The sequence below is a fragment of the Pseudopodoces humilis genome, chromosome 1 (genome assembly GCF_049639895.1).
Source record: "Pseudopodoces humilis isolate 2021_Gansu_Grassland_sample_001 chromosome 1, ASM4963989v1, whole genome shotgun sequence".
NCBI classification, from domain to species: Eukaryota; Metazoa; Chordata; class Aves; order Passeriformes; family Paridae; genus Pseudopodoces; species Pseudopodoces humilis.
Genome location: NC_142200.1, coordinates 95,997,513 through 96,014,571, shown reverse-complemented (window position 1 = coordinate 96,014,571; position 17,059 = coordinate 95,997,513). Strand labels below are relative to the sequence as shown.

At 39.7% G+C, this 17,059-nt stretch overlaps 1 protein-coding gene across 1 annotated transcript in view; it reads right to left on the bottom strand.

Moving 5' to 3' along the window:
- The window catches only part of ADCY1 (adenylate cyclase 1), a 141,770-nt gene that overhangs the window by 62,885 nt on the left and 61,826 nt on the right, over nt 1-17,059 (bottom strand). Inside the window, exon 3 of the mRNA XM_005525223.3 lies at nt 15,082-15,200. Within this exon, the coding sequence (XP_005525280.1) occupies nt 15,082-15,200 (119 nt within the window). The remainder of the gene's footprint in view (nt 1-15,081; nt 15,201-17,059) is intronic.

The window sequence follows — 17,059 nt, the reverse complement described above, 5'->3', positions numbered from 1 at the left end:
GAGACACAGATAAATCAGCAGAGAAGATACCTTCACATTCTCATTACTCTCTTTCATAGCACAAATGTGACCCAAAGCACTAACTCCATTAAGTCCTGAAATATTATCAATAAAATGCTAGTTGTAAAAAAAATGGAAAAGATTCAGAAAAATAGGCATCAGTCTGGTGCTGTGAGCTGTTGTAGAGAACTCTCAGACACTTTCAATGGCTACAAATGTACCTGGCAGATGAGGCAAAGCACCTCATTCATGTGAGTACTGTAGGAGCATAGTGAGCAATTCATTCTCTTTGCAGCAAGGACCTCCTCAGCTAAATTGGGTTCAGAGGTGGTTTTGTACTGATAGAGCTCCACAGCCAAACAGATAAACCTTGCATGAGGTTTACTATGTACTGAAGGAGAGGGGTTAATAACTTAAGTGCAGAAGCTCTGTGATGTGGTCTTACTGTAGCTCCCTGTGAGGAGCTAAATCCGCAGTGTCAAACCAGTACTCTCTGCACTGTGCTGCCCACCTCAGGTAAGTGTCCAGCCTTCATCAGTATTATCAAGGTTTTAATGTCCACCAGTTTAATCTGCTTTAACAATCCCTGCTAGTCAGTGTTGATCAAGGGAGATAATAGAAATAAGTGCAGGTACCATTGTGTCTGAGAGAATAAAAATTCTTGTGTAAATCACAAAACTCAAAAGAGTATGGTGCTGTGACCCTTTCAACTCTTTAGAATCCTTCTGTTGGTAGAAGCACAGAATCAGCTGCAGGAACACACTGCATTTTTCTCCAAGATCCAGACTAGAAATGACAACTAATTTATGAAAGCCCTAATAAACCGTCCCATGACATATAGCCTAGGAATACTTGACATAGTGTATAACTTAGGTTGTTAACTGTAAATTGAATTAAACATTATGCACTACCATTCACCTCAACAAAGCTTCACTCTTTAGATAAAAAAGCAATGCTAGAAAGGCAGGCCTAACAAGTCTACTGTTTTTCATCCTTCATAAGCAAGTCTCAATGCTCCTAACATGTTACAAAAAATGGTAAATGCAACTCCTGACTCAGACCCTGCTTCTATAATTTCATTTAATCCAGTTGTTTAAATCCCTTGTTCACCACAGACGATAAATAGCATATCCCAGCTCAAAACCAGCTCATCCAAAGTTCAATCACTTTGGTCTACAAACAAAACCTCTACGTTGTCATGTCAGTCTTTGGGGCAGTGTCTCCACTCAGTACTCCTTGGAGCATGCATTATGAAAACATTGCTCAAGATGGCCCTGTCTCAAGGAAAAAAATAGTTATTATATTCCTGTGCTGTTTAAACATAACAAAAAGGCTTCCTACAATAAAAAAAAGTTAGCATTTAGTTAATTTTACTGATTCACATCTCTGTTATCATAAAAGTGAACCAGTCAGGTTATGGTTCAAGTAAAATGCATTGACAGACTTCAATAACACCAGCAAAGTGACCTGCATATTTACCCTGAAAGATCTACTTAATCTCTTAATTCTTTATTGACATCCTTGTTGTGTGATGGCCCTAGATTGGTCTTTCTGGAAATTCAAGTTTCCTAAATTCCTTGAAGATTTTCAAAAGCACTTAAATGTGTATTCATGTCTTTCATACATTTTGCTTTAAGGATGTTTTTCTTTATGACCTAAATTCAAATCAGAACTTCTACGGTTTAAAAATACGCAGAGGGAAAAGTACAACAATTATAACTGTTGCAATGCAGTTTGTCATGTAGTTTCCTGGTTTTAATTCAATACTATCAATATGGAGGGGGAGTGTGGATGTCACTTCATAATAATAGCTTCTGATAGCCTCTCTGCCATTTACATCTCATATATTCTACACATTTTACATTTTGATTGGTTTTATTGTTCTATTTCCATTTTAAATATGGCAGTGCACTTTTTTTTTCACTGTCTAGCTGCACATACAGTAGCAGTCATATTTTCAGCAGCACTATCAATGCCCACTTGCGAAAAAAAACCCCATGGGATGGGGAGTGGGTTAGGCCTTTAAGGTAATAACAATGTTATTTCTTTACCTAGGTCTTTAGCAATGAGGAACATCTGTATACACAGAAACCAGAGGTTTGTTGTTTGTGAAAAATATGTCTTGACAGTTAACAGAGCAATCATTATGATACTGACATGTATGCATACATCAAAACCTCTCTATTAGTGAAACATAGAAAATAGGAAACAGGTTCCTGCATTATCATTCAGTTAAGAAGAAAGTTACTTTACTTATGGGTACCTTAGTAGGTCAGTATGAGATTCTTGCTAATCCTTTAAACATTTAAAGAATAATTATTCCTCAGCACTTGATTCAAAAAACTGGTAACTGTACAAAAATGTGAAGTCCATAAAAGCACCCAAAATACAGAACTGAAAATGCCATTGAAAATCTAGGTAAAATATGTAATTATTATATGCTGAGAGACTGATGTTCAGTTATGCTTATGAAGTTTTTAATACTGCAGTTAACTACATGTATACATTTTAAAGCTAATGGAATAGGTTAGGTAATATGATTATTGTTACACTTCCTTTTTTTTTACAAAATTCCAAAGTCTTTTAATACAATATTCTTAAAATATGCAAAGTCTAACTCTCTTGTCTGGACATGGCACAGATGGAGAAATGCTGTGAGTAGAAGTTCTGCCTTTTAGTAATGAAAAATCTCCTCCATTTTACCAGCATGAAATGTTGCAATCACAGTAACTGCTGCACTTTGTTTGAAAGTAGGCTGAAATGCCAGTGACCAAACCTGGCTTTGCAGTGACAATGGTAGGAGACAGCCAGTGGAGAAGCAGGGCATTTCCATACCCAAAGTGCAACTGGCACTGCAAGCCTGCTGCTTCGATGATGGCAATGCTGAGGAGAGTGACCCTCCCACATGCACACACACAGCTCTACTATTCTAAAACATAGCATTGAAACTCAACAGCTGGTTCATTTTATTTTAGCTGGTGAACTGACCAATATTATCTCTTCTACTTCTTCACCCATCTGTGTCCATCTATAGCCTCTTCCCATACTTGTACTACAAGTATTCTTGGGCAGCACCAACATGTACTCTCATTGTACAACATCTAAAAGAAATTAGAGCAGCATCTTAGTCTGTGATGTGGAGTCAAATTACCCAACTGTTGCAATAAACTTTTTTCCCTCTTATGTTCTGCCCAGGTTTTTGGAAAGTAAAGGACAAGTAGGCCTTTATGAGGAGATGGCAGAGTCAGTCACAGGGAATGAGAACAGAAAAGAGATCTGAATTCTTGCTAAGGCCATGAAATCATAATGGTACTAAAGAGAGAAATTATAAGATATATGCTGTCAGAATTCCTATCATAAGCCTGAACTGTTTCCAGGGCCAAATATATTCAAATATTCTCAAAGTTCAAGTCCCCACATCGTCACTGAAATTCCCTTTCGTCTGTTTTGGATATATTATTGATACAAAAGTACTGAAACCTTTAAATTAAAGCCATATCTAAAATACTCAGAAAAGTTAAAACAAAGTAGCTACAGGAGTGACATCAGCATTAAAGCACATTAATCACTCCTGCAGATACACTCATCCAAGAGCAGAGTAGTCTTGCTTCACAGTAAATCAATCTGTAATTGCTATGGAGGTTTACATCCTCGGAGAGGATTAAACTGGAGTAAACTAGGGCTACATTATTTATGCATGAAAGACTCCTCATAATGGTATGGTATACAAATGAACACTTTATAATGATTGCCAAGTAATTTTATTTTTAAAAATGTTGGCATATATAGAAACAAGAAGTGAGAAGCTACCAATTAACAATTGTTTCTCTTAATGATCACTGAAGGATGTAACTGTCTCTTCTTTAATTCCACACAATTAAACAATTTTATTCCACAGAATTAATAATGCCATTGGGCACTTCGGTGAGAAACCAAAAAAAACCCCAAAACCCTTCAATCTCCTTTAAACTACAACTATTAACGAAAGAAGAGAAATGAAAGTGGAAAGAAACTGGAAACAAAGGACACATGTTACTTCTGTCTGCTCAGCAGCATATCTCGCACATGATTCAAGCACTGTCCTTCCCTACAAGTGATGTGAATGTGTCTCTTAGGAAGGCTAGGTAGCTATTGCAGTGCTGCCTCATTGCCCAGGGGCTCAGCAATGCTCCATGATCTTGCATGGCACAGAGATGAGACTGACTAGACTGTAGTTCTCCAGATTTTCTGCTTTCCCTTTTCTAAAAATGAGGGTTAGTTCCCAATTTCCAGTCTGTAGGGACTTTACCTCACTGCCATGACTTTTCAAATACGATAGTGACTTAGCAACTTCATCTGCCATTTCCCTCAAAGCTCACAGATTAATTTACTCAGGTCCCATGGACTTGTGCACATTCAGGCTCCTTAGATGTTCTTGGGCCTGATCCTCCCCTGCAGTGGGATCAACTCTGTCATCTGTCAGCCCTGCATTTGTCTTTTTTGACCAGGGCAGCATGGCCGGAGCACTTGCTGTTAAAGAGTGCGGTGTAGAAGTTGTTGAGAACCTCAGCCTTTTTGTCCAGGGTAGCCATGTCTCCTATTTCCTATTGGAGAGAGTCCAAGTGATAACTAGGGATACCTAGTATTTCTTTTGCTTCCAACATATCTATAGAAGACCTTTCTGTTATCCTCAATATCCACAGCCAGACTCAATTCTATCAGGGGCTTGGCTTCCCTAACCTTGTCCCTAACTTCCTGTATAATTCCCCTGTTTTCTTCCCAGGCCACCTGTCCTCATTTCAGCTTCCTGAAAGCTTCTTTTTTTTTTTGTTCTGGGGTTGCTCAGCAGCTCCTTACCCATCCATTATGGCCTCCTAGCATTTTTTCCTGATTTCCTCCTTGTTGGTTGCATTGTTCCTGAGCTTGGTAGAGGTGATACTTGAAATTCAGCCAGCATTCATGGGCCCCTCTGCCATCCAGGGCTCTATCCCATGGTTCTGTACTGAGAAGTCCTTGAAGACGCCAAAGTCTGCCAGGGAAGTGAGCTTTCTGAGTACCCTCCTCACTGCCCTGAGGTTCTTGAAACCCCCCATTTTGTGATCATTGAAGCCAAGGCTGCATTGATACTGCATTCCCTACCAGCTCCTCCCTCTTGGTGAGCACAAGGTCCAGTATGGCACCTTCTTGTTGGCTCCTCAATTTCTTGTCTACGGAAATTGTTGTTAACAATGTGAGGAACCTCGGGGATTATGTCCTGCTGTGCTCTCCTTCCAACAGATATCAGCGTGGTTGAAACCTCCTATGAGGACCAGGGCTGGAGAGCATGAGGCCACTTCTGTCTGCCTATAGAGGGCTTCATCCATACCATCCTCTTGATTGGGTGGCCTGTAGCAGACCCCCACTATAACATCCCCTTTCCCTGTCCTCCCGCTACACTTCACCTACAAGCTCTTACCTGGATCCTCATTCTTCCTTCCTCAGTCAGAGTTCCATACACTCCAGCTGGTTATTGGCACAGGAGCTACATCCCTGTCTCATGTCCCTTGCCTGTCTTTCCTAAAAAGCCAAAAACCTTTCATTTAAAAGCTCTAGTCACAGAAGCCATCCCCACCATGTCTCCATGATGCCCATGATATCATATCCACCCCGGCCTGTGGACATACATCTATAGTTCCTCTTGTTTTTTTGCCATACTATGTGAATTTGTGTAGAGGCATCAGAGCCTGAACCCGGATAAAGCTGACTCACTGGCTGGAATATCTGGAATGCCTTCACACTGCTCCAGGCTGTGGAGGTGCTTAGAGGTGCTGACACCTGAATGTCAGGACTGGAAGGGATAGGTGCCCCCCTCCCAGAATAATCTAATTTAAAGCTCCCTGCACTAGTCTGGCAAGTCTCTGACCCAAGATGGTTTTTCTCTTTGTCAGATGAACCCCATCATCCCCAAGTAAACCATGCCTGGCAAACTGAGTCCCATGGTCTGAGTAAGCCAAACCATGACTTACCAATCATACCATGATTTTATCAGTAAATTCACAGGATTAAAAAATTTGGCTAATCTGGTAAAAACTGAGATCACTTTGGTTTTTAGACAGACAAGCTGTTAGCAATCATAAAGTGCAACAGCACATTAATATTCTAATTATATCCCAGGTGGAAAAATAATCAGTTGTTGAGCAGAACTTTCTCAAACTTCTGCTGTACACTTGATTTTAAAACCTGTGTGATGCCATCATGTTTCAGGAGCAATGCAGTCTTGGGTTAGAGACTTGCTTGCTCCTATTGCTGCCTGCTTGCCTACAAAAACTGAGAGAACATATTCTGCATGTTACTGAAGTGCAAGAGAGCAGCAGAACAAGACTAGTTGGAAATATTTCCTTCTGGCTGCTTTATTTGAGATGCAAGGCACACTTTTTTCACTGGTTTTCTCCCTCAAGGTAGAATGGTTACTCTTTCTGTGACTTAAAATCTCCATTACTTCTCTAACACCTTCTGCTCATAGGTAATAGCCACAAATAACCACTTGTTGATACAGCTACTCATGGATTAGTATTGCCTTTCTTCCTCTGCACAACCACAGCAGGGATGAAAGTTTACTCTCCAGTCTTACTGCTCTTACTCTCATCTACTAAAATAAGTGAAAAACTACTTGAGTTTTGAGGCTTTATTTGTGTAATAGTATTTAGTTATATTTTTTTAAATCAAATTTTAATTGATACCTAGAGTTTAGCTTAAATACTTCCTGCTAAAAACATGGCCTGTTTTGCATAAGCACTTTCTACATTTTATAAGAAAATTAGTTTATTTTTGACAGAAAGCAACACATTTTTTTCATTAAAGATACTTTGTACACAAGTAGTTTGTTTTACTTATCAATAAAACAAAATGATCTTAAAATAATCATAACCCAAACATTTTGAAATATGCACAATCTGAAGAATGGGATTATGCAACTGCAAAAGTCAACAATATTACAAATAAATTTCTTCAGGAGTTTAGTTTTCAATATATAATTTCTTGTTGCAGTGTGCCTGTCCCTCTGGTATTAAGATACTTCCTTCTTTCTTAATGAAATGCACCTGGATTTCTGAAAATGTACTTTAAAAAAAATATTATAGAGACAATTCTTTCAAGTAAAGTGTTACAAGGGATTACAGCTACAGTTATTTATGAAGCGCTTCTGCTAAATGCTACACACAGAAAACACATATAAACTAACACATAAACTGAAGTAAAATTGACATAAATTTTGTACAACTGCATTCCCCACAGACTACTGCAACAGAACACGTATGTGTTCTGATAATGTGTAAATGCAGATTTGTAAGCATTGAAACGCAGTGGTTTTGTTTTGACTGTTCATTTCACTTCTTATTTACTAATGACACAGACAGGGAGTTAGTGCACCATCTGCAAGTTTGTGAATGACACCTAGTTATGTGGCATGGTCGACAACACAGGAGGGCAGGGATGCTGTCCAAAGGGACCTGGATGGGCTAGAGGTGTGGCCCTGTGTGACCCCCATGAAGTTCAACAAGGCCATGAGCAAGGCCCTGCACCTGGGCTGGGGCAATCCCAAACACGGATACAAATTGAGGCATAAATAGATTAAGACCAGCACTGCAGAGGAGAGCTTATGGGTATTGATGGATGAAATATTGGACATGTGTCAGTGCTGTATGCTTGTGGCCCAAAAAGCCAGATGTATCCTGTTACACATAAAAGGAAATGTGCCCAACAGGATCCTGTTCCTCTCATGAGACCCCACCTGGATTTTCAGCACAGGAAAGACATGGACTTGTTAAAGTGTGGTCGTTCAGCACGGAGAAGGAAGAGCTCCAGCTAGCAGCCTTCCAGAGCCTAAAGAGGGTCTCCAACAGAGCTGGAGATGCACTTCTTATCAGGGTCTCTACTGATAGGACAAGTGGGAATGGTTTTAAACTAAAACTGGGTAGATTTAGATTAGATGCAAGGAAGAAATTCTTCACTATGAGGGTGGAACAGGTTTCACAGAGAAGCTGTGGATACCCTATCTCTGGAAATACTCAAGCTTGGGCTGAGTCAGGCTTTTGAGCAAACTTATGTAGTGAAAGATTAATGTGATTCAGACACAGAGACTTGGATTAGATGATCTTTAAAGGCTCTGTCCTACTCAAACCATTCTATGATTTCATTATTCAAATGTTTAATGGAAGTTTCCTAAAGACTTTTTTTTAAAGCTACCTGGACTATTTGTTTGAAAACACCAACAGCTCTTTGTAACTTGTTCTGGTATATAAATTCAGAACAAAAGCCAAACAGCAGTACAGTGAATAAGTTCAGGAAAGGAAATAGTACTAATAGACATTTCTCTGTCACAGAGACATGCTGGCTCAGCACTGGCATACAAGTTACATGCAACATTATCTCATACTCCTTGACAATCTGAAACCTTTCTGTGTTAACAAGCCCAGAGTTATCACTCCAGGACCTTCTGTATTCCTGTTTTCTCCCCCCGTGATCCCTGCAGGCAGGCATAGCCAGCACCTACGCAGTGACTGCAGCCCTCCTGCACCACAGCAGGAAGCAGCTGCACCTGCTAGAACCGAGAGCAGAAAGCCTGTGGCTTGGTTTAAGAGATTAAAGCTGCTTCCCAAGTGTGAGTATTGACAGAGCAACTCTTTTCTATGTCACTCTATGGGGCATTCAGAAGAAGAAATCCTGCCAAGTTACACAAGAGATTTGACAGCTTGTAGGTAGTAAATGTTCACTTTTAACAGTACTCGTTCATGTGCTTTGTGCACTTGAATAGTCCTGCTGTTTTCAATAGAGCCACTTGTATAAACAAGTACTCTGCAAAATAAGGAGGGGTTGTATGCTCTGTTTTTTATTTCCATTTGAGCCATTTGTTTAATTAAAGTACAACTTACAGTAAAAATGGTGTTTTAATGGCACATGGTGCTTCAGAAAGGAACCTGTAGGACTCTTTTTGCCTCAAAGGTCAAACATAAGGGAAGTTTATCAATAAATTTATGTATGACTCACTTCAAAAAAGTGCTCTCTAAAATTAAAGAGGACTGTTAAAAATATAAACAAAGGGAGGCTGTATTTTTTACTGTCAAATTTTGCACTGACATTTGGTGAGGAGGGAAGAAGCCACTCACGGAAATGATTTTTCTGAGAGAAGCTGCTAAGAGCCTCCTCTGTGCCTAGCTAAAACCAATAGCTGGCTAGCTCTGAGAATTGACAACCTATTAAACCATTAGAAGCTGGCACTGCCTCTGTGAGATTCACATTTAAAAAACAATCACGTGGGAAATTGCTCACTTGGCTCATGGCTGTTGCAGAGATAAGTGTGTGCTGGTTGGACTGGCCCCACATGGCTGGGCCCCATGCAGCCCAGACGAGATTTTCTGCCCCCGAGGGGTGGCAAGCGGGCTGCTGAGCCCCTCACTGGGGAGTTCACCAGGCCCTGTCCCTGTGGGCAGCTGGGGCCCCTCCCCAGTGGGGCTGGGCCCCTTCCTGAAGCCCACGGGTCCTTTTTCCAGCGGCACTGCCGAGCCATGCCAGCTGGAGACTCTTTTGGCACTGAGAGCGGCCCTGAGGCCAGAAGTGGCCAGAGGCCAAAAGTAGCCACTGGTGGCCTGGTCTGAGAGCAGACTCTGGGTCTGAAACATTGGCATGACCGGGACAGCCGCAGGTGCCCGTGGCTGCTTCGGCAGGACTCGCAACAAACTTTGTTTGTTTAGCCGCTTTTAGCCAGCCATGCTGCAGACAGAAGGACAAAAGCAGCAGCAGCTTTCCTTGTTCCCCACACTCCACATGAAGAAAAGCGCTGAGTGGAGCTGGTGGCCGGCACAGCTCACATGGTGCTGGCCAAGACCCCGTGAGCAGCAGCGAGAGGCACGGGGAGCGATCTCCCCAGTAAACAGCCTGGATGAGAGCAACCTTTCAGCATTGCAGAACTCTATAAAAACTGTTTAAATTGATAAAGCTTGAGAACAAATCAACCTATGAGCACCAGTTCTCTCCCACCTCAGGAAAAGGAAAGGATGAAGGCACGTAAGGAAAACAACACGGAACTCTGAGGTCAATAAAGGAGTCAAATTCTAGTTAGGAGGGGATTGAGGAGATGCCTTCGGCTGAAATTCTCTTTGTAAAGCTGTGGTAAAGATACATTTTTGATGTATCAGACTTCATTTTTTCCCCTGTAATTCATGAGGTGCATGGGGGGATGCAGCATTCACCCACAGCCCATGAGAAAAGGGCACTTGTGCTGGAGCGTGTGGATGCTGAAAAGCTGTAATCCAGTGAGAAGCTTGAGCAGAGACAGAGATGAGAAACTTTACCCCATGGATAGAAGAAGAAAAGCCTCTGTTGCCAGAGATAGAAGAAGAGAACTTCCGGGTTTTTTATGCTAGAACACCTCATCCTTGAAATAGTATCCCATAAGTTGGCATGGCCCATGAAAGCAGCTTTGGGAAAGCTGCAAGGCATGGGAGGGACTTTCACACTGCAAACAGATTTTCCTTTCCCAGGCAGCTGATTCACTGTGACATTGAAGCCATGAGAGGACTGTTTCTTGTGAAGTCTCCATGACATGGTGAGAGAAACTCCTCCCCCTAAGAGATTGTGAATCTGAAAATCCCAGGTTTTGTCTCTGTGTTGTCTGTGGGAAAGAAAAGAAGTTGTGGGAAGGGGAGGAGAAGTGTTCTGAAAGTTTTATTCTGATTCTTATTATTCTTTTAGTTATGTTAATAATGTTTTCTTTATACCTTTTAAGTTTTGAGCCTGCTATGCCTTCCTACTAATTCATATCTCACAGCAGGAAGTGAGTAAATAATTCTCATAAGTGCACTAGCAATTTTAGCCACCCACATTATTTAGTACATTGGCCAAGAAACTCAGATTAGCAAACCTAAACCGCTACATTTACATAATGATAATTTACGAGAAGTAGTTTACTGTGAAGTCTTACAAGTTCTGAAAGACTACATATACCCATTCACAGGCATCATGATCACAGCTTTTTTAAACATTGGAATGGGTAAGTTAAATTAAAAAAATATTTATTATGATGGCCTTTACTCTGATTACTTGTTCTGATGTTTTCTGAAAGACAGGACAGACCAGAAATATTTGCTCATAAATATCTGCAGATTGTGCTCTGGCTTCAGATTGACTCTCAAGAACCTCTAAAATGCCAGAAGGAATCTTTTTATTAGTAGCTTTGAAATCAGGCAGTGTGCTTCCTAAAATTAATATCTCTTCTTACAAAGCATCCAGTTCTATTTCATGCTTGTAAAATTAAGGCTAAATGAAACTGCTGTACCAGAAGCCCAAGAAATTTTTAGCTGTTCAATGTTCACTTTGTTTTTATCTCTCCAACACTGAGAACATTATTTATTCACAGAATGAAGCAAGAAGGTGTGTGTTAATATAGGAAGTCAGCCATATCCTTATCCATCCATGAGTTGAAACAGTTTCATGAATATCCCATGTCCATTCCAAAAGAGATGAACAACAAAATGTGTTGAGGTTTCCATACAGGGCATATATTTGAGCTGAAACTCAATTTGAAATTTTCTTAATTGAATTATGGGTCCATGGAGAGATTCAGCCAGGACTAGTGAGTTTTTGCAATTGACACTCTACCTACATATGTGATCTGTAAATTTTTCAGCCCTGTAGGAATATGGAAACAAGGAAATATGAATCTTAAATTTCTTAACCTAATCTTAGAAAAAGCATGTTTCCTTCATGTTACAAAACATATTTCTGAGCACCACAGAAGGTCTGTTGGATGACTTGACATCTGGTTCCCACATCTTTCGTGGTGTCCTTTCCTGGGACTACCCCAGTAAAATAATACTTGTACTGAGTTGAAACAGCTTGTGGACTATATACAGATTATTTCATTCTGATAAACCACAGATACCATATTAGTTGCAATTATTTTAGTTTCCTGATTTTTGAGTTTATTGTCCTCAATGGGCTAATGCTGTATTGGATGTGCATTTGCATATCTTGTTTTGCAAAATGCATTTGCATTACGTTATTTGTCTCCACTTAAAACACATGTCCTCCTTTCTTACTGCACAGCAATTCTGTTCAAAAACTTCACAAGATAGCAGATGTACTGCAGATCTGGGAAGAGCTGATCAAAGCACAACACATTCCCTTCCAGAGGCGCAGTGAGTTGCAAGCAGTCATTCAACAACTATTGGGTAGTTGGAAAAATATTCGCCAACTAATTGATAAACCAGGGCTGTTGTCATGTTTATCTGAAATATGTCAGTCCTTTTTCCCAGTCCATCAACCACTTCCTACAGAGGTATATGCATTACACGGTAATGTGCTTTTCTGTGGGAGGAGGTAAAGAAGGTAGCTGTATGAATGTCATATTTCTCATGTGTACAATTAAATATTTTTTGTCCTTTTTTCAGGCAGCTATTTAGAAAACTGAAACTGATGCTTTCTGATACTTATGACGGTATTTTTTTTTTGCTGTTGGTGTTTCAACAGATAAGGAATGGAAAAATGATGTAGTTTACTAATTGCATGCCTGCCTCCTTCAGACTGTCTTTTCTGAAGAATAATGCTCTGCTACTTCCAGGTATTTGCAGGGAGAAAAAGAAAGCACTGCAAGAGGAAAAGTAAAAGAGCAGCTCATTTTCTATTTTCCATGGTGTAGCTCTGGAGTTAAAAAAACCCTGGAATATAGAATTGTAGAAGGGTTTTCTGTTGGTTTGTTTTAATAGCAGCACTTTACAGAACGCTTGAGGTGAAGAGGACAATTCACAAGAATATAGGAATGGTCTCTAAGGTTTACCTGTTAAAGCACTGGACTGACACTTCCCAGAAGAAAAAAAAGTTGTTTTCATCTCTTTAAGAAAGTAAAGCAAGCACTTATTATTGGCACTGAGCACCAGCAGCCCTGCCAAAGGGATGCTGTAGAGCTGTTCTTCACACTGGTGTCAGGGTGGCACCTGCTGGGAGTTCCCCTTCATCCTTCAGATCTACAGAGCCGCAAAAACTCCAGAGTGAAACTCTGGCTTACTGGCACGTGCTAGCCACAGATTGCTGGGTATTTATTGGACACTATTTCACCCCATTTTTTTTTTTTTTACATTATTATAATTATAGAGTATTTGCATTACTGAAATAAAAGGTAATACAGTTTCTTATAAGTACAGATGGTGAAGGGAGTCTGCTATTTTCAGTTCTCTTCCTTGAAGACTTTACCTGTGACATTAAAGTGATCCCATCTTACTTGAGCTTCATTTGCCCAAAAAGTACCTTCTTAATGTCAGAGAATGAATTCACCTTTCCAGACAGGATGTTTGGATTAAAAAACTTTTATGAACTCCGCATCAAAGCAGTGAATAAGCCACAGAAGTTTTAGTAGTTATGTGAAAAAAACATGTCATGTAGAAAAAAAGACTACTCCTGAGGCTACATTTCAAAGATGTTAGCAAAAGAGAGGACTCAGAAGCACTCTAATCAATTGCAAAGCAATGCTGTCTGAGATGACTATACACAGTGTAACAAATGCAGAGACTTGTGTCACATACAAGATATAAATATACTAATCATGATATAATTATCAGTGTTACCTTGACCCTGAATATAAGGGCAACCAACAGTGTTTCATAGCACTGTAAGGACATAATTTTTAGACACAATTTTTATAACTATATTAAGGAATGTGATCACTAAATGGTCAAAGTAGAAGACACCCAAGCACCAAAACCTGGCATACCTGAGACTTGACTAGCAAAACTGACTGCAAATAGAGAGACAGGTTATCATTCAAAGATGGAAGTCTGGCAAGAAAAAGTTCAAGCAGTTCTGCTGAGGAGTTGGTGAGGAATGCAACAGAATAAAACCATGTGACATAAACAAGGAAAAGTGAAGGGGTAAGACAGCTCACTTAGATTTTGAATGTGTCCTTCAGGAGCTCTCAAGTCAGACTTTGAGAACCATCAGATACTGTAAACAACATCATCATTTTCAGCATCAGCTCTGGGATAGTGAGCACTTAAAACCAACTTTAAACTGATCATTAAAGTTTTGTATGCAAGCTGATGAGATGAATATTATGCAACATTTAGCCATTAACATGGAGTAAACTACTAGTTTTTAATTCAGTAATGTCAAATTTTACAGCATAAAGCTGACCTAATTTGGCAGTCTTCTGAACACTCCCATCACAGACACCTCTGATTTCCATAGTGACAGAAATGCTTTTAGTTGCAACAACTTAGTCACTAGGAAGTGGTCTTTGCATATATTAAAGCCAGCTCAATGGGAGGTAGACTAAATCTTGAGAGAAGAAACATAGCAGTGAATGAGGGAGAGGAGGAGGTGCTGAAATTTATTTCTTTGCTACATGAGTACACCATGCAAATCAAGGCAGCTCTGTGGCATCACTTCCTAACACTGCACCTTGTTTAGTAAAAAGGTGATACCACCTGAACTTCTTTGATGCTGTTTTTGATGTGGAAGCAAGGCACTTGGCAGTAGTGTGATAAAACACAGACAAAGTCTTTACTGAATTTGTTCTGGAGGCAAAGAAGAATAACAAATGAGAATGTGCTTTAAGAAAAAGCAGTATAAATGACAGCACTTGCACACAGTCAACTGCTGAACAAGAGCATGTAGAACTGAGCCTGAGTCAATCATCTCTGGGAGGTAATGCTCATGTGATGTGGACAAATACACATTTCTTTAAGCTTACATCACACCTTCTTTCTGTGTTTCCATGCTATTACCCAGGAAAATTTATTAATTTAGAAGTAATTCATCTCACTATCAGAAAAATATAAATGTGTAAAAACTACTATGCAGAATAAATACTCTTATTCACCCAAAACCAATGACTAGTCATTTGGAAAAAGTTGTCAGTCTCCCAGCACTACTATTCTAAGACATTTATTAATTATCTCCTGAGAATATTATTAAATCATCCTAGTGCACCAATTCTTCTACTCTGTATAAATTATAAATCTTCACTATATTGCATGTTTTTTTTCTCTAAAACCTGACTGCAATTATACATCACTGTCCTTATACTAAATATTCTTAGTTCATTAGTTATTTCACGGGCTACTTCAATCCTACCTAACATTGTCATGCCTTTGAATGTAAATCTTGTGGAAAATCCTTTCAGGAGGCTTCAGGAAGTCTTCCTTCATTTCCATTGCAACATTCCTGGGCAAAAGGCTCATCAAGAGACGTTCCTAAAAGAAAACATAAACAGTATCAGTTTCATGGTAGAGTGTGTGACCATTTTCCAAAAATTTTAAACTAGCAGACTGGACAATCTCCTCTTAATCTGCTTCTTTAAAATGTCTGCTGCATAAATAATATGAACCACTTGTCTCAAATTCCTGCAAACTGTGTATCTTTTTTTAAGTCTTCTGCACTAAAAGAAAACAAAACCCAAAACAAAGCAAAAATAAAACCCAAACCAAACCAAAACCCCCAACCCCCCCCTCAAAGAAAAAAACAGAAAAAAAAAACCGACACAGAAAAAGCCAGCTTCAAGAGCATATAATTCTCTATATTTTTCATTAACATCACAGTTCTAATAATAACAACTTACTTTATTCTTAGCAGCATTTATCTGTCTGGGAAAGACTTCCCAGGATCATTTGCTATCCTTTTGTGTGTCTTATTTCTTCCTGGATATAATGAAAGTGTTACATTACAAGGACTATGACAGCTGCTTACTAAGCAGTGAGAGTGCATGATGGATTTATCCACTGTCAAATTCAGTGGAACAGTGCCACAGTTTTAATGGCATCTTTGCCAGTGTGGCAATGTCTTTAATGAACTGCATCAGTACAAAACCCTGGCTAAACATGTCTTCTTGCTATAGTCACAGAGAAATTTTTAGCATGGGTCACTGACCTGCATAAAAAGGGTCTCTAATATTATGGATCTTGTCAGTATTGACTATAAAGTCCCATGTCGTTTTTCCATATATTCTGGCCCATTCACAAGTGCCATCTGGAAAATCTGCAGCTGCTGTTCTTAGGTGTTGTAAGGTATCCTTAGATACCTACACAAGTTATGTTTTCACCTAGAAAATGCTTTCCATTTAAAATGCATTTCCAAGTCTATCCATCAGACCCTCTAGTTTCATCCGTGGCAAGAATCTGAATGAATTCATATAACCACATCCAATCTGATTCAGGAATGTCAGTTTCCAGACAACAAGGGATGAGCCTAGAGCAAGGAAGGAGTACCCTTGGTGGAACAGGATTAGGTCAATGAATAATTAAACAGACTGGATAGATGTAAGTCCATGGTGTCTGACAGGACACATCCACAAGCTCACTGAGAGCTGTCAGATGTTACTGTAAGGCCACTCCAAACATAGTGACTGGGAGAAGTGACATAAGACTGCAGAAAGAAAATGTCACTTCTCTAGCCAAGAAGGGCAAGAAGGAGGACACAGGGAGCTGCAGGCCAGTTGGTTTCATCTTGGGTCCTGAAAATGATGAAGCATCTCATTCTGGAAACCAAGGTGGTCAGACTAGATGACTTCCAGAGTGCCCCTACCTGCCTCAACTATTCTGTGATTCTGTTATCTGACAGTCAAGACCCACTGTAATGGCAGTTGCAAGATGTCACAGAAGTGCATATTTTAGGCCAACCACATCCTCCTTTTCTTTAATTCAAATTAAATAAATAAGGAGAAAAAAATTAACACTGAGAAGAGGGTATCTGCAAGTGCTTTTGTATTGCTAACATGCACATATTAATCAGATAAAGCTATCAAATAATACTCAAAATTTATTCATAGGGTTTTTTATTTTAACAGTTTCTTCTGAAAGACACATTGAAAGAAAAAGTAAAACTTGGCAGAGCTGTCCTGGTGAATTTTAGACTAAAATTTTGTCATATGTTTGTGGTGGCCACATTGTCTTGAGACTAAGGATCATTAGCTAACTCTATTTCCTACTCTTATATATATGTAGCAGGACATTCTTCCCTGCCAAAGAAGAGCTTATCTGCTCTGTCCAACAGCTGGTGCATAGCTCTGGACATTCTCCCCCCCACTTGAATTGGTGAGATAGCCCAGGCTGGACAG